Source organism: Elephantulus edwardii, unplaced genomic scaffold, assembly GCF_000299155.1.
Source record: "Elephantulus edwardii isolate Elephantulus edwardi_28Jun2011 unplaced genomic scaffold, EleEdw1.0 scaffold00200, whole genome shotgun sequence".
In the NCBI taxonomy this organism is placed as follows: Eukaryota; Metazoa; Chordata; class Mammalia; order Macroscelidea; family Macroscelididae; genus Elephantulus; species Elephantulus edwardii.
In genome coordinates this window covers 217,989-242,300 of record NW_006399950.1, presented here as the reverse complement: position 1 = coordinate 242,300, position 24,312 = coordinate 217,989, and the positions used below count along the sequence as shown (strand labels likewise).

The 24,312-nt window shown below is 39.9% G+C and overlaps 1 protein-coding gene and 1 pseudogene across 2 annotated transcripts in view; both read left to right on the top strand.

The window, feature by feature from the left end:
• Positions 1 to 24,312, top strand: part of GRM7 (glutamate receptor, metabotropic 7) — a 730,124-nt gene that overhangs the window by 509,355 nt on the left and 196,457 nt on the right. For both annotated transcript variants that reach the window (XM_006897077.1, XM_006897076.1), the window contains exon 7: positions 20,747 to 20,886. In XM_006897077.1, coding sequence (XP_006897139.1) covers positions 20,747 to 20,886 — 140 coding nt within the window. The remainder of the gene's footprint in view (positions 1 to 20,746; positions 20,887 to 24,312) is intronic.
• On the top strand, positions 14,628 to 20,595 carry LOC102846859 (annotated as a pseudogene).

Below are 24,312 nucleotides of genomic sequence, written 5' to 3'. Positions count from 1 at the left end.
TAACATTTGTATTCTGTATATTTTAAGTTATATGGTTACACTGTGGTTCAGTTGATGTTCTTTATTATGTGGCAAAACCCCAGTCTATTATGTAATTTTGAATGAGTTAATGAACTCAGAAGTAAGTGAATGCCTGAATAACAAGAACAAAAATTTTTGCTCTGTGTTTCTTGAAATAGCAAAATCTTTGGACAAAGCCACATTCTTCTTTGGTAGATATAAGTGGAGGTGGAAGGAGAGAACAGGAAGGTGAAAGAACGGTTGGTCTAGGTTTTAGGCAACCAAGTTATTTGCAGTAATAGTTGTAATTTGCCACAACTATCATTTATCTAATTGTAAACAAATTTTATAAAATAAGAAACATAATAGAAATAATTTCTCTGAAGAAGAGAAAAATGTATAAGAATGGGTGGAAATTAGGTATTTCTTTAGAAGGAAAGAAGAGAAAAATGTATAAGAATGGGTGGAAATTAGGTATTTCTTTAGAAGGAATGTCAATATTTATATATCCCGTCTCTTCCCTAACAATGTTCAATTGTTAACAATTCATAGTTATCACAATCCACGTTCTAATCACCAGGGTCTTTTTGCAACTGTTCCTCCTCCTCTGTGATTCCCAATACAAAGGCTCAGCCTCTTGTGGCATATCTGCTAGTTTAATCTAAGGGTGTTCTGTGTACGTAGGTTTTTCAAAGGTCTGTTACTTTGGAAATGGATGGCAAATCCTTCTCCCTAGTCTGTCTTAATTTGGGTGCTTAGCTTTAGAGCAGTATTTGAGGAGAAGCATTTTACTCAAAAGAGCTGATGAAAGTATGGAGGTAACAGATCAGATGTTGGTCCCAGGAGCTCATCTCTTAAGTGCTTGCTTTGTGTGGCCAACCTTATCCTGTCTTGCCAGCATCCAGCTCAATTCCCTTTCCTTGCCCCTCTCAGCATCTCTAATCCCTTGGCCCCAACTCTGGCTCATAGCTCAGGCTTCCCACCAACATCTGTCTTCTCATTTCCTCTACACTCCCCTGTGATAGTCATGCTCCTGACAGAGGAGAAGGAGAGAAGTCTCCATGTAGTGGGTGTCTACACACTACTGGAACAGCATGTCAGCAGAGAATTGTCAGATATGCAGGCTGGGTTTAGAAGAGGCATTATGTCTCTCTAGAAATTATAGTCAATGTTAGATGTATCTTAGCTGAAAGCAGAGAGCACCAGAAGAATGTCTGTCTGTGTTTCATTGATTAGACAAAAAAGGCATTTTACTGTGTGGATCACAACAAATGGTGGCTAATTCTAAACAGAATGGGAATCCCAGAAGACTTGATTGTGCTTATGAAAAAACTGTACTTGAATCAGAAGGCAGATGTCAGAAAAGAGCAAGAAATCACTTCATGGTGCAAAATCAGGAAAGGTGTACACCAAGGATGCATCCTATTTGCATTTCTTTTCAGTCTTTATGCAAAACAGATCCTTTGGGAAGCTGGGCTCTATGAGGAAGAATGTGGCATCAGGATTGGAAGATGATTCACCAACAACTTGTGTTATGCAGATGACACAACCTTGCTTGCCAAAACTGAGGAGGACTTGAGGCATTTGTTGCAGAAGATCAAGGACTTCAGCCTTCCTTATGGATTGAAGCTCAGCCTCAAGAAAACACCCTGAGAAAATGAGACCTGAGGCACAGAGATTTGTACATCAGTGTTCATAGCAGCTTTATTTACCATCACAAGAACTTGGGAAAAGCCCTAATGTCCAACCACAAATGAATGGATTGAAAAAATTATGGTACATTCACACAATGAAATACTTTGCAGCATGCAAGCAGGGATTTTGAAGCTTCATCTTCCATACTTTGGACATGTTACCAGAAGGGACCATTCCTTAGAGACAGATATCGTGCTTGAAAAGGTGGAGGGAAAGAGCAGGAGACAAAGACCCTGAATGAGATGGATTGACACAGTAGCTGAGATAATGGGGAAAGGTTTGCTGAAGACAGTGAGATAGGCTCAGCGTAGGGCCGGATTCTGAGCTGTTGTAGATAGGGTTGCTATGATTTTCAGTGAATGCGATGACACATAACAACAATATTCCCTTATACTATTCTGAAAAATGCTTCTTAGTCTACATTTAAGTTTTTCATGTCTTTGTTGTTATGTGCTGTTGAGTTACCTGTGACCCATAGCGACCTTATGCTCATCAGCTCTTATGCCAGTCTCACTGATTCCAACACCCCTAACCCCATTTACCACACCTGATCTTAGCCAAAAGGCCGAGAAGCAATATCACTCCATCTCATCTGGGGTCTTCCTCTCCTGCACCGTCACTCCACCTTTGTGAGCATAATGTCCTTGTCCAAGGACCCTTCCTGCTTGGCCATGTGCCCAAAGTGTGTGAAGTAGAGCTTCAAAATCCTAGTGTTCAGGGAGAAACTTCTCCAAGTCAGACTTATTTATTTTCTTGGTGGTCCATGGTATGGACTTTTCTCCAGCACCACAGCTCAAAGGCATAAATTCTTCTCCTGTCATCTTTAGCCGTTGTCCAGGTCTCTGATACGTATCAAGTAATGATGTTTTGCATGAACCCAAATATTCTGAGATTTCCATTTACTCAATGGAAATTTAATTCCCATTTACAATTTAGATGATCCACACAGTTAAATAACTGAGGATAGTAAATAAAAATCAACTAAACATTTTCTAGTATTCTCTATTTTCAGTCAAGATCCATCTGACATTAGCAATGATAGCCTTGATACAGGTTCTCTTCAGAATCCATCTTACTTTTCTGGGGATCTTCTTTTGGTGTACTCTTCCTAATCTTCAGTGAGACTCTATTTACATGTGATAATAATGATGTTGTTCAATAATTTTCACATTATGTTGGATCACCTTTTCATGGGATAGGGACAAATACAGAACTCTTTCAGTTAGTTGGGCAAATGGTTAGTTGCCTTTCAAATTTGTTGTCAGATAGACTGATGAAAGCACATCCAGAGCAGCATTTGTTTGTTTAAATAATCTATTCAAATCTTGGGACCTTTTGCTACATCTTTTTTTGTTGGAACACTTCAATTTGTATTCTGTCTATTCCTGGGACTTTCCCCATGCCACCTCACCTCTCTCTACCCCCACTAATACTTGAACTTCTTCTTTTATTACTGTTGGTCCTTGATCATAAACTACTTTGTAAAATGGTTCCATGTCAATCAATTATTTTTGGTACAGTGATTATGTTGTGTCTCTTCCATCTTCTTGTATGCTGCTTGCATCATGTATTATTTTGTCCATAGAATCTTTCAGTATTCCTTGAAGCATTCAGTTAAACAAGTCAAGGCTTGAATTTCTTAAGATCTTTTAGCCTGAGAAATACTGAGCTTGTTCATCTCTTTTGTACATGTTGTTAAAATACTTTGTGTTTTTTTAAATTTTTTAATTTAAATTTATTATTAATTTCAGTAAAAATTTACAGAGACTTTGAATTTTCATTCATTCATTGTTGCACTTCTCTCTCCTCCCAACCCTCCCCCTAGTATACTACCCTCTTGGAAAAGTAAAATTCTTTCATTGTTTTACAAACCCTCCCCCAGGCCCACTCCACCATGTATCCTTCACTCTAGACTCCTGTCATGACAAAAATACCTAATCACGTATCCCTTTTAAACCGTTTTCTTCCTCATCTGTTTCAATGCAGCATATACATTATTGAACCCATCTTTCTCAGTCTCTCCCCACCCCCAAGGTCAGTCCTGTTTTATAACAGTGACACCATGCAGGGTTTGTCCTTTTGTGACTGAGATACTGCACTCAGAAGAAAAAAAAATACTTTTTCTTTTTGAACTGCTCTATGAAATGTTATACTCAGCTCTTATTACAGCATTTCTTTCCTTTGTTTTGGCTTCTTTGTATTCGGTGAGAGTTTCAGAGTCTCTTTGGACATTGATTTTGGTCTTTTCTTTCTTTTCCGTTATTGTAATGACCTTTTGCCTTCTTGAATGATGTGATTCATGTCATCCTTGAACTCATCTGCTCTTTTAGTCATTAGAGTCCAATGCATCAAATATATTCATGACATGCTTTTTAATTTTAGGTGGGATAGGTTCAAGATTGTATTTTGGCTCTCAAAGACTTATTTTAATGTTGTTCACTTTCAATTTTAAATTGCATTAGTGTAATTGATAGTCTGTTTCACAGTTAGCCCTTGGCCTTGTTTTGACAGCTATAATTACCTTTTACGTTTTCTCTTTCCACAGATGTAGTCAATATGACTTTTATGTAGCCTATCAAATGAGGCCCATGTGTATAGTCATCATTAATTTTTTTAAAACTTGTTTGTAATTAATAAATAATTGATTATACAAAATTCTATAATATTTTCTCCACTCTCATTTCTGTCACCAAGGCGATATTTACTTGCAGAAAGTAGAAACCTGGAAGCACTTATTGAACAAGATTAAAGATGATAACCTTCCAATGTATATGAATTTTGTAAATAAGCCAGTATAAAATAAAAATTAAAAAACAAAATAAAGACTATAACCTTTACTTTTGACTGCATCTCAATATCGAGGGGCAGGGGGGGAATCTTCACACTCTACCAAAAGGCACTATCATGATGGCTAGATGTAGAAAAGGTTGACTCTTTCAATTATTTGACTTAATTTTACTTGTATGCACAGTCAGTTCCCATGTTGTTGTTAGCTAATGTCAAGTTATACATGACTCATAGTGACCCTATCAACAGCTGACTTGAACCCTGCCCTGTTCTGTACCAGCGTCATCATCCCTGACACGTGGGAGCCGATCATTGCTCAAGTCACCTTGTCACTCCATTTCATTGGAGGTCTTCCTCTGCTTTGTTGACCCTCCATATTTCCAAGCAGGATGTCTCTTTCTGAGGAATATTATCACCTAGCTGCACATAGTATGAAACATGCAGCTTCACCATCTTTGCCTTAAAGAATCACTCTGGCTACAACTTCTCTAAGGTATAGTTGTTTGTTCTTTTGGCAGTCCAAAAGTCAGTAGTCTTCTTCAGCATCACAGTACAAAGGCATCAATTTTTTTGTCATCCTTATTCATAATCCAGGTCTCTGATGTGTAGCAGGTGATTGAAAAGATCATGGGATGAATCGGAGGCACCTTAGTCTTCAGACTTACATAGTCATTCTTCAGCATTTTGGAGATGTCTTGGCTGTGGACTTGCTCAATGTAATGTTTCCTGGTTTCATAACTTACAGTTCCAAAGGTATTGATAGTTGATTCAAGTGAGATTAAATCATTAATAGCTTCAGTCTTTTATCTATCTTATCATAATGCTGACTGTTGGTCCTGTGAGATGTAATCCTTACTGAAAACTATCATTCTTGTTTTTGTGTAGCAAGCATTTCATATCCTCCTCACTTTCAGCAAGCAAGGTGATAGTCAAGAAATCAAAAGGCATGGGCATTTGGGAAATTAACTTTGGATAACTTCTCCAAAGTACAAAAGAGCAAGAATGTCAGTTCAAGAACTATAATGTGCGCAATAAGCCACTGTGTTTTCAGTTGTTTTGTGTGCATCTGAAAGATGGACAATAAATAAGGAAGATCAAAGAAAAATCAATAGTTTTGAATTGTGTTAGCAAAGAATATTGACTATACTATCAACTACAAAACAGTCAAAAATGTCTTTCTTAAAGTGCAATGAGAGTACTTAAAGTAAAGAATCTTTCATGCACTTTGGGCATGTTTCATTTCACATATTTGGGGCATGTTATTAGAAAGGTCTAATCTTTGGAAAAATACATCATTCTGGGAAAGGTAGAAGGTAAGCAAAAGAGAGGAAGACTATCAAGAAAATGTATTGACCAATTTCTGCAACAATGTGCTTGAGCATGTCAGAAACCCCAAGGATGGCACAGTATAGTGCAAATTTCCTGTTTGTTCTTTATAGATTTTCTATAAGTGTAGGTGACTCAATGACACTGAACAACACCTAACTTCAGGAGGTAAAATGCCAATCAATGTCAACCTTAACGGCTTAATTTCAGCCCCTCTTTACCATGTGGCCCCCTCTCCTGTTCATTTACCAGCTCTGCTTCTTGTTCCCTTTGAGGTCTCTTAGTATCAACAACTCTTGACCCTTGTTACTGCTCTTTTAGGAGGCTCCTTGGCTGTTTGCACTATGCTGATGCTGCTTCTCCTTTTTATTTTTTCTGATTCTATATTTTTTTAAAAACCTAGGGGGAAAAGTGATATTAACTCCATATAGAAACAGATCCTTTGCCAATTTCAATGCAGAGTCTTTTCACCAGAATCGATCACAAACTGATCCATCAAGAGAAGTGTGTCCTATAACCATATGCTAAAGTGCAACTAGAGTGTTCCTTGGAGGCATAGATAGTACAGCTTCATCTCTCATACTCTGGACATGTTGCTAGGAAGGACTTTACCTTGGAAAGAGATATCATGCTTGGAAAGGTAGAGGGTCAGTCAGAGAAAAGAAGATCCCAAATGAGATGTGCTGACACAATGACTGCAGCAGTGAGCTCAAGTATATCAGGGGTGATGAGGATGGCACAGGATAGGACAGGGTTCAAGTCTGTTGTTTATAGGTTCACTATGAGTTGTTTTTAGCTCAATAGGACCTAACAACAACATAGTAATTTCCTTTATATAGTCATTATTTGTCAAGAAGACAAAGATTCTTACCACTGGACCAATTGGCAGCATCAGGATGGATGGTGAAGAGACTGAGATTGTACACAGCTTTAGTTTGCTTGGCTCCATAGTCAACAGTCTTGGCACCAGCAGCCAGGGAATTAAAAGGCGCATTGCCATGGGAAAGTCTGCTGTTAGGGACCTCTCCAAAGTACTGAAGAGCAATGGTGTCTCTCTGGAGACTCAGGTGCATCTGATACAGGCTATGGTCTTCGCAATCACTTGTTATGCATCAGAGAGTTGGACAATGACCAAGGAGAATAGAAGGAGAATTGATGCCTTTGAGCTGTGGTGCTGGAGAAGAGTATTGAGAATACCATGGACTGCTAGGAAAACAAACAGATTTGTCCTGGAAAGGGTTAAACCAGGTGGCTCCTCGGAGGCAAGGATTCTGAGGCTCCGTCTAACATACTTTGGACATGTTGTGAGGAGAGACCGGTCCTTAGAGAGGCACATCATGCTTGGGAGGGTAGAGGGACAGCACAGGAGAGGAAGGCCCTCTATGACGTGGATTGATTCAGTGACTGGGATAATTGGGATGGGAGTGTCAGAGACAGTGTGATTGGCACAGGACAGAGCGAAGTTTAGGGCTGTTGTACATAGAGTCGCTATGAGTCGCAAGTGACTCGACGGCACATAACAACAAGAAGTCATTATTCATGGTATGATGACTAGTCCCCTACAAGGTGAATAACAAACCCAGGATCAGACAAAGCATCAAAACATTCTCATTTATAGTTTACCCAGGAAATGTAAATCAACCCAGACAAAAGTATCAAATCTCTAGGGTTGAAAACTAGAACAAAGATAACTCTTCATGGTGTAGGAGGGACTTCTATAAAAAAGTTTGACTTGAACAAACTAGGCAATTTATTTCAATCCGTTATCTGGACATATTAGTTCACACACTACCACTGATTGAGCATTGTGTGAAAGTCACAGAGAATGAACTTTCTACACATGACTTCATTAGTCTGCACTCTAACCATATGACAAAAGCATTATTGGGAACTCAGAAGTAGAACAGAATTAAATAACTTGGTAAAGGTCACACACATCGTAAGTGTTTGACCTACAATTTAAACTTGTTTGCTATGATTCTAAAATCAGTAACTAAGCACTATCCTGCTTTCATTAGATGAGTGGTCCTGGGGCAAGGGACTTCCCTTCTGGATTTATGTAATTAATGTTCTGTGATCTACAGCTCTGTATTCATTTCCTATTGTTGCTGTTAAAATATCCCCACAAGTTGAGCAGCTTAAGACTCACAAATTTATTCTCTTCATATCTGTGGTTAGAAGACTGGCTCAAGTCCCCAGCTAAAGGTAAAGTTGTATGCAAGGACACTCCTTCTGGAGACTGTAGTCGAGAATCTGTTTGTTACCCAGTCTTTTGCTTATGATCTCCTCCTCAGTTCTCTCTTGTTCAGTCCCTAACCCTTTTTCTCTTATTGAATTGTTCTCATAAGGACTGCTGTGAGCACATTAGGCCTCTTTCTGGATCCTGCAGGATGATCATCCCATCTAATAATCCTTAACTGAATCACATCTACAGTCCTCTGATATGTAGAGGAACATGCAGTTTCTAGGATTTAGGACAAGGGTATATTTGGTGGGTCATTAGTCTGTCTTTTGGGTTGGTTTTTTCTTTATTTTTTATTTTTATTTCATTATTTTTGGTGTGTACTGTCAAATCAGATCTGACTGATACAGAAGGAGATTATTCCTCCTCCAGCAGAGCATCTGGTGGATCCGAACCATGTGCCTCTGAGATTGCAGTGCAGCTTCTTGCCACAAGGCCACCAGAGCTCGCCTGGGTTGTTCTTTTTGAGAGGGGGGAGAGGGGAGGGAGGGAGGGTGAGTGAGTGTGTGTGTGGAGAGAGAGAGAGAGAAAGCGCGAGTGTGCGTGCTCTCACATAATTCTGTCATGGAGTACTGTAGAATTGTGTAGACTTCCTTTGCTGTTCCTTTTACTGTTCATTATGTCAGATATCTTCCTTCAGGAGGAGAGCTCTTCCACACAAGCTTGTGACTAAAGATGCCTATTGTTGTTAGGTTCCCTGAGTATAACTCATAGAGACTCTAAGAACAAAGAATCTGAACCCTGTGCCATCCTCATCATACTTGACATACTTGAATCCATTGCTGTGGTCATCAGATCAGTCTATCTCATTGATGTTCTTCCTTCCTTATAGTGACTCTCCACCTTTCAAAGCATGAGGTCCTTCTTCAAGGACTGGCGTCTCCCTAACAACATGCTTAAAGTATTGAGATAAAGCTTCACCATCCTTGCTTTCAAGGATCATCTATATTTTTATGAACACTTTTTTGTACATCCTTCTTGTGTTCAGTGATTGAGTATAGCTACTCACAAAATCATGCCGGCTTCCTAAAGTGGGACACTTTTTAATTTTTTACTTTATAAAACATACTTTGTCTTATCCTGCTAACATGCTTTATCTTTTTCTTCTTTAATCCATGACGTTAATGCAAATATCATGGTGATCTAAATTCCATACAAACTGTCTGTTGTTGATTGCTGTGAGTTGAACATGACTTATAGTGACCCTATGAACAAAATGCCTGAAGCCTTTCTATAACTATCGTCATTTCTCCAAGTTTGTAGTTTCCAGAGGCATGTGGACTAGAAAGTAGGTGCCACTCCTGCTTCCAAACCTGTCTTAAACTTAGAGCTCCACCAAACACTTTCCACTGTCCATGGGCATCTGTTAGGGCATTTGACCCCTCAGTGGCACAAGGTTTAGCATCACAGCAAACTCAGTATCTCAGCACAGCAAATTGACAGAAAGTGCTGTACAACTTAGTAGAGAGCAGAAAATGGGACATGGGGATGCAGGGCTTTGAGCCAAAAGGAGGGATGATACATAGCCCCTCACTGCCCTAGTGCAGAAAGCAGATAAAGAGCCCAGCGTCCTGGTGTCCTTAGAGCCACTCCAGCAGTGAGAAGTTCATTTATTCATTGACTCACAGACTGTGGTAGCAAGAGTGAAGTTTATTATGAAAGTAAGTTGGAGAGGTCAGAAAATAGCAAGGCAATATGGCATGGTTCAAAATTAGGAAGGGTGTATGCCAAGGTTGTCTCCTTTCTCCAAACCTTTTCAATATATGTACAGAACAGATTATCCAGGAAGCTGGGCACTATGAGGAAAAATGTGACATCAGGATTGGAGGAAGACTCATCAACAATTTGCATTATGCAGATGATGCAACCCTGCTTGCTGAAACTGAGGAGGACCTGAAGTGCTTATTGTAGAAGGTCAAAGACTACAGTCTTCAATATGGATTGAAGCTCAACATCAAGAAAACAAAGATTCACACCAACACGGAAACTGGCAGCATCGTGATAGATGGTGAAGAGATTGAGATCATTAACAGCTTTTATTTGCTTGGCTCCACAATCAACACTCTGGGTACCAGCAGCCAGGAAATTGAAAGACAAATTGCATTGGGAAAGTCTGCTGTCAGAGAGTACTGAAGAGCAATGATGTCAGTCTGGAGACAAAGGTGTGCCTGATCCACACCATAGTCTTTGCAAGTACTGGCTATGCATCAGAAAGCTGAATAATGACTAGGGATGATAGAAGGAGAATTCATGCCTTTGAGTTATGGTACTGAATATACCATGAACTGCTATGAGAACAAAGAGGTTCATCCTAGAGAAGGTGAGACCAGGCAGCTTCTTGGAGGCAAGGATTCTGAAGCTTAGTCTGACATACTTTGGACATGTTACAAGGTGGGATCAGTCCTTGGAGAGGGACGTCATGCTTGAGGAGGGGATGACAGCACAAAAGAGGAAGACTTCGATGAGATGGGTTGATTCAGTGACTGGAGTAATGGGGGTACATGTGTCAGAGACAATACGATTGACAGGATAGAACAAGGTTTAGGGCTATTGTAAACAGGGTTGCTATGAGTTGCAGGTGACTTGATGGCACATAACAAAAGTGTGAGTGTGAGGAGGCAAAGAATATCACCCAGTGTAAGTCCAAGTTTTTAATCTAGCAGTGCCAAGGCACAATTCCTCAGTTAGTCCAGGCTCTGGTTTCATTTCAGCAGTCAGCTTTTCCTTCCATCATCCAGAAAGAATAGCAAATTCTTTAATTGTGGCCTTTATCTCAGGGCTTCTCTGGTTATACTTTGCCAATTTCTCCACAGCAATACCACTGTCTTCTCCATTACCATCACCGGCGTTTCTCCACCAGGGTTTCTCTCTCACCAAGATCACACTCAAGTTTCCCTCAAGTCTTGCTGCTCAGTTTGGGAAGCATTCTTTCTTTCTTATGCTAGTTCCATACTTGTTGATGATTTGCAAAACCATGTGTTAAGGTAGCTGAAGACTATAAGGGCTACAAAATGTAACACCACAAAAGCTGACAACTTTCCTAAACAGATGCAGAGTCACCAGTACCTTATGTTCACAATGAGCATTTTGCAATAGGAATTACTCTAAAACTCCAGAAGAGCAATGGGGGGTGGGAAGGCAGAATGATTTGTTCTCAATGATTCCGTTTCAACTTGTAAACTGGTAAATTATAGGAAATAGAGCACTACTGTTATTGTGCTCAGAATATTGATTTAGTATTGACACACAGTGGTGATAATATTACATAGGAAACTGTTCTGCTAGCTCCAAGGCCACCCCTCTGGGGATTTTTTTGGAAGAAAGAGGAACATTCCCTTCCCATAGTTTACACCCTCAAAAGCTCAATGGAAGGTCAACTATGAGTTGGTTATAACTTAGCAATGAGTTTTAATTTGCTAGTATTAATTTATGTTGTTCTTGTAATCTGCTATTGTGTAACCTTCGATCATGAGCAAAAAGACTACATAGAGACCTTACACACAAAAGCTGTCAACTCTCTTATCCTGAGCCAATCTCACTGTCTTTAACACAACTGCCCGTAGTACCCCGTCACTGTTTTAATCCATCTCATCCAGTGCCTTCCTCTCCTGCTCTGTCCCTCCACCCTTTCAATCATGATGTCCTTCTCCAAGAACTGGTCCCTCCTGGTAACATTCTCCAAATACATGAGATAGAGCTTCAAAATCTTTGGCTCCAGAGATCAACTTGGTTTCACTCTTTCTAGAACATATCTGTTTGTTCTCTTGGCAGTCCATGGTATGTTAAATACTCTTCTCCAACACCATAACTCAAAGGAATCAATTCTTCTGTCATCCTTGCTCATTTTCCAGCTCTCTAATGGATATGTTGCTGTTGTTGTGTACTGTGAAGTTGCAACTGAACCATAGCTGACCCTCCAGTGGGTTTTCACATATAGTTAAATCACATGGGAGGAGATTGCCTATCCTTCTCCCATGGAACAGCTGGTAGATTTGAATAGTCAAATATTATTTATATATAATGGGAACAGTCATATTTGTCCTATTTTCAAGACACATTGCAAAATATATTGAGACTTGGTGGTGAAGTGTGTCACATTCCAGACTGTTAATGGAAAGATTTGCAGTTTCAAACTAGCAGCAGCTCAGCAGGAGAAAGTTGGGAGTCTGCTCCATTAAACTTTATAGTTTAAAAAAAATGTATAGTTTCAGAAATCAAGTGGAAGGATGCCACATGTCAGAATCTATTTGACAGCAGTGAGCATGAGGATAATGGCACCAGTTACAAGTTCTTGCTAAAACCATCACAAAATTTATCTCTTTAATTATTTGTATGTGATTTGTTATTTTCTTTACATATTTTATAGTAAACATTAACTTGAATGTCTAATTCTTTGAAATATGGTAGCTTTATAAGACTGATACTTCAAGAAGTAAAAGCTACTTGAGCGGATGAGGAGAAATCAATGCTGCTTAAACATTTTTTGGATGCATAATAAAGCATTTCATACTTTTAATGCATGAAGCATGATAGAAATAGTCATAAAAATCTTTTTTAAATTTAATCAATATCCTTTGGAAGCAGGAGTGGCATCCACTTTCTAAACAACATGCCTCTGGAAACTCTATGAACTTTGATAAATGTCGATAGTTATAGAAAGGCTTCAGGCCTTTTGTTGCTAGTGTCGCTATGAGTCGTGTTCCACTCGATGACCCACACATTCTCTTTTATTTTTTCATTAATGTCCTTTGAAATGGTTTCTGGCTCACACAATTTAATATCATGGAGAAAAAATACTTCTGTTATGACCACCACTACTAAGGAACTTGAAAAAGAGAGTTCATGGGTTAAAATAATAAAAGATGTACTTCAAGGTTTTATTTCTCTACCATATGTGTTCAACTAGTATGCTGGGAAAAGAATCTGATTTACTAGACTATATGAGGAAGAATATGGCATTAAGATTGAAGAAGACTCATCAACAACCTATGATATATATCTGATACAAGCTTGATTGCTGAGAGTAAACAGAACTTGAAACACTTGCTAAAGTTCAGACTATAGCCTTAAGTATGGATTACATCTCAATATAAATAAAACAACAACCTTCCTGATTGTAACAACAGGTATCATCATGGTAAATGAATATTGAAAATGTCAAGGATTATATTTCACTTTTGTGGCATCAGAAACCTTGAAAGTTTGCTTTTCTATCTATTGCCTTAAACTGCATTGAGCTGTGATCTCCAGCTACCTTAACTGTGGACACATGGTCTTGCAAATAATCAACAGTTGTTAGAACAATATATGAGAACCCTCTCCACACTAAGAATAACAGTAATGGGGCGAGGGTGAAGGAACTGTGAGACTGGCATGAAGAGACTGTGGCGAGGTGTAAACCAGAGGAACCTTAGAGATGGAGTCACAGTTAAAAGTTTTGCTTGCTGGGTGATTGAAGGAAAAGCTAACTTACAACTGCTCTGAGATAGTTTTCTTGGTGATTGAGGAAACTGGAGGCTTCTTGAACTTGTGCTGCCAAACTAAACCTGATCTTTTACTAATTGAAGGACTGTGCCTTGTTAATCCAGCTTGGGACAGCTGGACTAAACCTGGATTAGCATTGTGTAATATTCTTTGCGTCTCCCCCTCCCCAACCAGTTTCCCTAATAAACCCCACAACTGTGAGTAAAGTCTATGAGTCAAGTTGCAGTGGACACTGGACCAAATAATTACTAGAAAAAGGTGCAGGAACATGTGAGACAGCAAATCTGACAATGTAGCTATTTGTATGAAACTATGGATATTATTGTGGTACTATGGAAGGAGTACGCAGAGTCACTGTACCAAAAGAAGTGGATGACACAAAAGAATATGGCCAAGAGGCAGTGGTGATGAAGGAAGAAGTTAAAGTTACTCTGAATGAATTGGCCAAAAAACAAGGCCCTAGGAATTGATGAAATAACAATTGACACTTTAAACAGATCCTATTTCAAACATAGCAAATAGATGCTAAACTGGGCCAATAGGCAACATTATGATAGATGGAGAAAGGATTTTCTCTGATTTAACAGTTACAGGATTTATTCTTGTTTTTATCCAAAATCAGCACCCTTGGTATAATCAGTCAAAAAATCCAAAAATATACCCCATTGGGAAAAATCTGCTGTCAAGGACCTCTCCAAAGTCCTAAGGAGCTATGATGTCAGTTCAAAGACTAAGTGTGCTTGATCCAATCCATGAACTTTTCAGTCATTGGCTATGCCTCTGAATGTTTGGCAATGATTAAGGAAAATAGAAGAATCAATGCTTCGTATTAATGGTGTTAAAGAAGAGTTCTGAATACCTCATGGACTGTCAAAAGAACAAATACATAGAGAAGGTACAACCAGGGTACTTTTGAGAGGCAAGGATGATGAAATTTCATCTTCACTCCTTGTCTATGTTTTAAGAAGGGGCCCGTCCCTCAAAAAAAAGACATATGCTTGGTAAGATGAAAGGTAGTCAGAAGAGAGAAAGACCATCAACAAGATAGATTGACACAGTGACTATAACACTGGGCTCAAGTTTATTGGAAACAATGAGGATGGTAGCGGACAGGACAGAGTACATATATGCTTATCCTAGGGTCACTGTGGGTCCTGGTCAACTCTTTGGAAACTAACAACACAACAGCAACATTTTTTATATGTTATGGGGGTGTGAGGTAGCCCTTACAAAAGGATATCATAATCATGTTTGATAAAGTACAAGGTCAGAAAAAGAGGAAGAGCCTCAGTGACACACATTGTAAAAATGAATGCAACAAGGGACTCAAGCATAACAAAGATTGAGGATATAACTGGAAAGAGGAAATGTTTCACTCTGTTGCACATAGAGTTACTTTAAGCTAGAACTGACTGCATGGTACCTAACAGCAAGACTACAGAGTCCTGATGATGCAATGTTTAAATGATTCTCTGCTAACTGTAAGGTCAGAAGTTCAAATCTCCCAGTATCTTTGATCAAGAATAGAGAGGGCAAGGATACCCATGTCAGGAACCTCCCAGGGAGGTGATTCATTTGAATGTGGAGGCAAGAAATTCAGTACCTCCCATCAGACCCTTACCTGGATTCCATACGCCCTTCTCCTGTCTTCTGAGTGGATACATCTCTACATTAAAAGACGAAACCAGAGCAGTCTTCATCGACAGGTACCCTACAATGTTCACCTCATCCTCAACTTCCTGTATACCAAATACTTGGACCCCAAGGTTATAGACTCCTTCATGAAGTCCACTTTTATGGGCACACTCTTCTGTTTCATCATTTACAGCTTTGGGAAGCACTGGATCTTTCTTCTTGATTGAGGAAATGTCCTCTCCAATGGCTACCTGGCCCCACCAGTGTTCCCGTTGAAGTGCAGCATATGAGCACAGGGTTCTGCCAGGCACCTCTTGAATAGAGCACAATGCCACACATCTTGACCCATTCAGGGCTGCTGGGCTACATACTGGAGGTGAAAGCCCCTTTACCCTTGGCCTACCTGAGGAGCCAGGCATGGTGGTGTGCCTGGTGTGTGGACACTAGCTCTGAATTGCTGAGGCCTATGCCAAGTTTATTGTCTGCTACAGGCTAAGTGAAGCTCCTGCTAGCAACTGGTCTTCTCCAGCCCATCCCTGGAGTGGCCCATACAGAGGCTGGCACTCATGACCTGAGTGTCCAGAGCATCTTTTGGGAAATCATGACAAGATGGTGGCCATAGCCACAGGCAGTAAGATTCTTCTGTGGGCACTGCAGGCAGAAGGTGGTGGCTCTGAGACAGGAGGCTTCCATCTGTGGATGCCTTTGGAGTCCTTGTTCTTTGTTGAGAACCAGCTTATCACCACAAGTCACACTGGACATTTAGGGTGTAGAATGCTATCACTAAGCGCTGGCAGGTCCAGGAGGTGCAGCCATGACAAGTTACAATGCTGTAGGCTCCTTCCTCCTCCTGGGATACAAAAAGGGTTCACCCAACCATGTGGATGTGCAGAGGGTCCCTCTTTGCATGAAGGACCACAACACAACCTACTAGTCAGCAAGATCTATCAGGTTCCACGAGAAGATGGACTTACCCTCTCAGCATCTACCTCACCCCCAACAAATAGCAACAGTGAGAATTGGATGTAGATTGTCTATGACATGAGCTTGAGGTGCATGTGTATTATCATGCAGCACCCAGAGACCATGATTCAATTCCCCAGGTCTTCCAGATCTTCGTCCTGAGCTGTAGTCCCATTACCAAGATCACACTGTCCAAGAAGCACCTCGTCTCAGTCTGTGCTGACAACAACCACATGTGGATCTTTTGAGGCCTAATTTCTACCTATCCTGGTTCCACCCCTCTCACTTCCTTCAATATCCTTGTGCTAGAGTTGGCTTACAGGCGTGGTTACTGCAGCACTGGCATTGATGAGCAGGAAGAACCACAAGTGTTCCTTCAGATAGTGGTGCCCAGAGCTGGTTGCCTCTTCATGAGACCCTTGTCCGTGGGCAGCGGGTATGCTCCATGTGCTCTGTGCACTATTTGGGTTCTCTTCCACCACTCTCATGGGCATAAGAGCAGAGCCTCCTGGCTGCTAGGATCCAGGCCTCAGTGCTACCTGTCAGTGCTGAGGAGGAAGCAGCTTTATAGAATTCTGCTAGAATTGGTGAAGAAGGGCCAGAACCCAGATGGCCACCAACACCAGCCCCTGACTTTCGACAGGCCTTGGGGTTCCCCTCATTCCCAACATGAAGCTCAACAAAAGATCCTTCTAATGACAGCTACCTTTTGTGCCATTGATATCTTAGTGCTGTTGGGCTCAGGTGACTCCTGCTTCCTGTCAGACCCCTGTGTTCAGGGCTAGGGCCTCCATGGGGTAGTCTCTGTTATTAAGCCCCCTCCTTTCACCTTTTCCTAGAAGCCTAAGTCACCCTCCAACCAACAATGTTCTCATAGAAAAATAAAAATACATGATTATAAAATTAAGAAATTCTGTGAGATTTCACCTGACAGGATGCACAGGAATCTGATTGATTACATCTCTGGAAGGAATCATTGGAGAAGTTCAGTATCAGTGAAAACTAGGTCAAGTGCTGATTGTTGAACAGACCACCAACTTCTCATATGCAAGTTCACATTAAAACTAAAGAAGGTTAAATTATATCCAAAGGAACCAAAATTTCACCTTCTATCTCCCATGAATTTAAAAACTGACTTAGGAGTAGGTTTGAGGCCTTGACCACTAATGAATGAAGACCAGATGAGCTGTGAGAGGATGACAAGATATCATTCATCAAGAATGCAGAAAGTCATTACTAAGAAGGAAAAAGAAGACCAAAATGAAATGTCAGAAGAGACTCTGAATATTGCACTAGAACACTGAGAGGCTAAAACAAAGGGAAGAAATCAAGAAGAAGATGAAGAGAAGATTTCAAAGGGCTGCTCGGGAACACAAGTCATAATATTATAATGATGGGGTGTGTGGGGGCGATTGTGTACCAATGAAGGAGTTCTGCTTTTCAAGGAGAGGAGCAAACTGGGGGTGGAGGGGGCAGGGAGAAAAGTGCAACAATGAATGAATGGAATAAAAAAATCTCTATAGATGTTGATTGAAATTAATTTAAAAAATATTATAATGAAATGTTCGAGGAGTTGGAGTCAGAAAATCAAAAGGGCTGAACTTGCTCAGCATTTCTTAACCTGAAAGAACTAAAGAATAAATTCAAGCCACAAGTTGCAATGCTTAATGATGTTATGGGCAGAATATTGAATGATTTAAGAAGCATTAAAAGAAGATGGAAGGAATATACACAGTCATTGTACTAAAAAAGAATTGGCTGACACAAAAGAATTTTAAGACACAACATATGAGCAAGAGGCAATAGTGATGAAAGAGGAAGTTCAGGCTGCACTGAAGGACTTGGCAAAAAATAAAGCCCCAGGAATTGATGGGATAGCAGTTGACATATTTCACACACAGATGCTGCCCTGTATGTGCTCACCAAGTTGTGCCAAGAAATCTGGAGGACTACTACTTGGCCAACGGACTGGAAGAGATCCATATTTATTCTTATTCCAAAAGTTATCGAACAGTACTACTAATATCACACAATAGCAAAATCCTGCTAAAGATTGTATGAAGATGACTGGAACAGTACATTGACAGAAAACTATCAGAAATACAAGCTGGGTTTAGAAGAGGTCGTGACACTAGGGACATTATTGCCAATGTCAGATGGATCTTTGCAGAAAGCTGAGAGTCCCAGAAGAATGTTTGTGTTTCAGTGACTGTACACAAGCATTTGACTGTGTAGATCACAAATTGTGGCTAACTTTGAGGAAAATGGGAATCTCAGAACACTTGATCATGCTTATACAAAACCTATACTTGAACCAAGAAGCAATCCTCGGAACAGAACAAGGAAACACAGCATAGCATCATTCAAAATCAACAAAGTACTGTGTAATTGATGCATTCTGTCCCCATACCTTTTCTTTCTGTATGCAGAACAGGTATTTTAAGAAGCATGGCTTTGCTTTTTGCCACAATCCTTTGCCCTCTTCCTTTCCAGCCTGGTTCTGGAACTATGGCCCCCACAAAGAAGGGTGGTGAGAAGAAGAAAGGCCGTTCTGCCATCAACGAAGTGGTGACCAGAGAGTACACCATCAACATTCACAAGCACATCCGTGGAGTGGGATTTAAGAAGCGTGCTCCTTGGGCACTAAAGGAGATCCGGAAATTTGCCATGAAGGAGATGGGAACGCCAGATGGTCGCATTGACACCAGGCTTAACAAAGCTGTCTGGGCCAAAGGAATAAGGAATGTCCCATACCCCATCCATGTACGGTTGTCCAGAAAACGTAATGAGGATGAAGGTTCCCCAAACAAGCTGTATAGACTGGTTACCTATGTACCTGTCACCACTTTCGAAAATCTATAGACTGCCAATGTAGATAAAAACTAATAGGTGATTGTCAAATAAAGTTATAAAACTGTAAAAAAAAAAGCATGGCTTTATGAAGAGGAGTGTGGCTTCAAGAATAGAGGAAAACTCATTAACAACCTACGATACGTAGATGACATAACCTTGCTTGCTGAAGATGACCTGAAGCACTTGTTTTAAAAGGTCAAGGACTGTAGTCTTCAATATGGATTTAAGCTCAACATCAAGAAGACAAAGATTCTCACTACTGGGCCAACTGGCAGCACCATGATAAATGGAGAAGAGATTGAAGTTGTTAGCATTTACAGCGTGCTTGGATTCACAATCAACACTCTTAACACCAGCAGTCCGGAAATCAAAAGATAAGTTGCATTGGGAAAATCTGCTGTCCTGGATTCCTCCAGAGTGCTGAAGAGCAACAATGTCAGTCTAAAAAGAAAGGTGCACCTAATCCAGGCCATGGTCTTCTCAATTACTTGTTATGCTCCAGAGAGTTGGACAATGACTAAGGATGACAGGAGAATAGAAGTCTTCGTGTTGTGGTGCTGGAGAAGAGCCTTGAACATATCATGGACCACCAAGAAAACAAATAGGTCTGTCATGGAGAGGTTGAAATGCAGTCTCTTCTTGGAGGGTAGGATTTGGAAGCTGTGCCTCATATACTTTGGACATTTGGCCAGGAGAGACCGGTCCTTGGAGAAGGACACCATGCTCAGAAGGGTGGGCAGACAGTGCAGGAGAGGAATGCCCCAGGTTAGACAGATTGATACAGTATCTGGGGCAATGAGGGTTGGTGTGTTGGAATTAGCAAGACTAGCTCAGGAGAGGGAAGGGTTTAGAACTGCTGTACATTGGAATACAGTTAGAATTGCTATACATCGCTGGTGACTAAATGGCACATAACAACAACAAACTATATTGGTTGTGTTTTGGCTCAGGTTGGTTTTTATTTATTTATTTAAGCCTCTTGTTTAGAGTCAACAAGACCTCAGGGAGGGCCTTTGTGTTTAAAGTGATGGTTATTATATTTTGAAGGAACATTCCTCTTAGTGGTACAGCACTCCTCTGTAAATATGCTGTACTGAGGTAACTTGGGTTTGCTGTGATGCTGAACCTTATGCCATTGGGGTGTCAAATGCCATAATGGTTACTCATGGTGTATAGTGTTGGGTGGCGCTCCCAGTTTAAGGCAGGTTTGGAAGCAAGAGTGTCACCCATTTCCCTAAACAACATGTCTCCGTAAACTCTATGAACTTGGATAAATGTCGACAGTTACAGGAAAACTTCAGGCCTTTTGTTCATTGGTTTGCTATGAGTCATGCTCAACTCGAAGACAATCAACCACAACAACATGAGACAGAAGGGTCATTTATCGTAACTGTGACTCAAAATGGACAAAACACCACCCACTATTACTCATTTTGAATTTAAAATTATATTTGAAAAATATTTTTATACGTGGTAAGTGGCTAGAAAAAAAATTAAGATATTGAGAGATAAAATTCTTTTAAAAGGTGTAGATTATCTCCCTCAATTCCTTTAATTGATATCCTGAGACCTTAGCAATAACTTCCCTTTTAGTTTCAGAAGCCATTTAAGAGAGGTAAGAATTTAAGAGGGATAAGAAAGGGATAAGGACTCTAAATAGTGGGGTGTTACCATATCTTTCAGTAGGTCCCCAGGTTAAGACTGCTGATGTGAGCGCTAGTATTTTAACTGCAAATTCTGTCATTTTCATGTCTCCTTCAGGTAGTGCTGGCACCCCAGTGATGTTTAACAAGAATGGCGATGCACCTGGACGTTATGACATCTTTCAGTACCAGACAACAAACACCACTAACCCGGGCTACCGCCTGATTGGACAGTGGACAGATGAACTTCAGCTCAACGTGAGTTCTACTTGTTTTTATCATCTTCTCATGTGAGGAAAGTCTCTTGTGTGAGGAAAGTCAGGATTGTATGTTTATCAGGTGGAAATGATCTAGTTTTAATGTTGGTGTATATGTACAAGAAAACATTCTACTTGTTACAGGTCTAACAGGTTTCTAATCATAATATGACAACTCTGTTGATGGGGTTGATGAGATATGCACTGAGTTTACGTTGGACATACTCTGAATTTTATATGAATTGACCCATTTAAGCTTGACACCACATTTAGGATTTAAAATTTGAGGTTTAGAAAGAAAACATTAAGGTTTATATTACCAGCTAGCGTTTTCACATGATCTCTTGATCTAAACTTCCTTTCTTATTTAGTAATGATATTTTTTTTTGCAAATGAGTTAATTTTTAGTGTATTTTATTGATAATACTTTTCTGAGATTATATGACTAATTGCAATGTTAGCCAGTTTTATAACCTTTTTCTCTAACACGTGACCTTGCATAAACAGTCAAGTCTTTCTATACGATTATGTACAAGTCCACTAGACAAAATCACAAAAATTATGCTGAGTGGATTAACTCAGGCACGTAATAACAAATGCTGTTTAAGATCACTGTTGTAAAAACAGATTATAACCAATGAGATGCATATGGATGTACAAAGAAGATAGGAGCAGAGGGCAGGAGGGCTCAGGGTGAGGAGGAGAAATCACTGGATTGTAGTTTGTTGGCAGAGGAAGGGAGCGAAAAGAATGTTATCTGTACTAATATAGACTGATTTAACTTGTAACACAAATTAAAAGTACATACACACAAAGAATTGGGTGTTTCAGGAGAAATGAATTGGGAATTAGTGGGAGTTTCTGCAGGCTTTGGGTTTGAGTTGGTGGGTCTAGGAGGTTTGGGGAAGCAGGGACAGGCTTGGGGTTGGGTACGCTTAAGCAGTGGAATTTAATTTCTATGTGTCTTGGCTGTTCTTATGTAGGGGGTACATGGAAAAAAAGCTAGGCTGGTATTACCACTCGCCCAGGAACACAAGGCACTGAAGTGAACTTAGGAGAGGAAGGCTCAATTATATTCATGTATTCAGAGTATTTTCTGTTGAGCTTTGGTTTCAGGTCCGACCACAGAGTGGGCTTCTATTTTTCTTGTTCTTTTGTAGTCATTTTACAGCAGGAACTATAATAGTCATCAGGGTAGGACAGGGTTCCGATCTGTTGTTCACAGAGTCACTGTGAGTCATACTCGACTTGACAGCATATAACAGTGCAACCTTACAGTCATGGGGTGGTACTGTCTGATGATTATGTATTTTCTATAGAAGTTGGGTTTGTTCTCTTTGGAGCATAGTTGCCCAGCTGTTACCCAGAGGCTGTCATATGGGTTTTTGTTTTTGTTTTTGTTTTTTTAGTTTATTGTTACTTTCTTCTTATGCCATATTGAAAACTCTGTAGTGCACTTTCAAAAATTCTAACAATATTCTGCATTTAGAATTATGTTAAACAAACATACCAGGTTTTCCAGATAAACATATATGTAACTAAGAATCATAGCATACACGAGCACACTTTGTTCTGTTGTCCAGGCAAGACCTCCTCAGAGAAACTTTCCTATGCTTCTTCCAATACTAGAAATTAAACTGTTAGCCTTTATCAGTCTATAACCTAGAAGGCATTTTTCAAATCATCAAGAATATAGAGCTTCTTGAAAAGTGAGCACATAAACAGGGCTTTCACAGGGTTCTGGTCTGCTCCTGGTTTCTAAGCAGAGAGAACAGTACATACACAGCATGCATACCCACAACAAGCCCCTTTACCACATTTTCACATTGCTATTAATAACAACAACAGTCGGTTGGTCCTACTTCTCGTGAGGTTCACCACCCAAAACGCCAACATTGAGATGTATCCAAAGACATGTACTGTGACAGCCAAGACTAAATAGAATCAGAGAACAGGTTTCAACCATATCTGAGAGGAATGTTATGTGGGGGAAAAAATAAAGGCACTAAAAGTATCTAATCTAATAAATACTAAACATACAACACAAAGGAGATATATTTTTAAAAACAACTAAGTTAAAAAAAGAAAAGCTAAACTTAGATAGTGGTCATAGAGTGAAGAATCAAATCACAATATCTTAAATTTATCGAGTGTTATCTAAGTGATACTAGGCCTGGTTATTGATATAAAATATGTCTATACTTTGAAGTAATTACATCAGTCTCTTTGGATGTCTTCCTCTCTTTGACACAGTAACTGCAGCAATGCACTCAGATGTGTGAAGACAGCACAGGATAGAACAGGGTTTCAAGTATATTGTTCATAGAGCCACTGAGTAGTACTCAGCTCAACAGAAGCTGACAACAATAACAATATATTTTCAAGAGAGTCAAGGTCGATAATATGTACGTGAAGTACTCAAGGCTTATAGGAAATCAAGATAGTTACTTTCTTCTAGCTTCTAAAATTGGCCCTGAATCAACCTTTTATTCATGTTATATGTAGATTATCTAGATCAGAAATCTCACACAGCAAACTTCAGAGTACCTAAACATTATTTTTGTTAAAAAAAAATACTGTAACGTGAGTGAAATTTTACAGTGGAGACTGTTCCATTCAACCATTCATACATATTTTTGTTTTATGATAATAATCCCTACATTGATACTTTCCACAATTTGTCTCTCGATAGTGATTTTTTCCATTCCTTTTGACATTTTCTCCCTTCCTACCTTCTGAATTTTGTCCATGTTGCCATTCTGATCTTGTATAGTTGATTGTTCCAAGTATCTTTCTGGTGTTATTGTTTACTTTATATATTGGCCCACTGTTTGACTTGAAGCTTTACTATAGAAGTAAGTTCCACTCCAGCTTTACAGGGTGCCTGAGGGCTATAATCTGGAGAGTTCCACCAGTCTCTATAAGACCAATCAGCTCAACCATTGCTATAATTTTTGGTTTTGGTCTGTCTCTCCCCTACTCTATCCAGGGTCCTCTATTGTGATCCCTTTGAGTCCGTAGTAGCAGTAGCTGGGCACCATCAAGGGAGTTTTTATATCAAGATGTATCAGCACTACTTACTAATTGCTTCCATGTGTCTGATTTTTCTTCACTCTCTTTGCTCAAGACAGGGAGAGATCCATAGTTTCATAGTGTTTTTAACAATCACTTGTTTGTTGTTGAGTACCATCCGAGTCAGAAAAAACCTATAGCTGGCCCTCCAGGGGGTTTGTTGATGTTGTTGTTAAAGTGCCCTCGAGTTGCAGGCAACTCATAGCAACCCTGTGAAGGAGACTCCTCAACGCTTCCGTGCCTTTCATCCTCTCTCCAGGTTCATAGGGTTTCCAGAGGCAAGCTATTATGGAAGTGGATGCTGCTCCTCCTTCCAAGCTTGTTTGTTTGTTTGTTTCTTTGTTTGTTTTTGTTG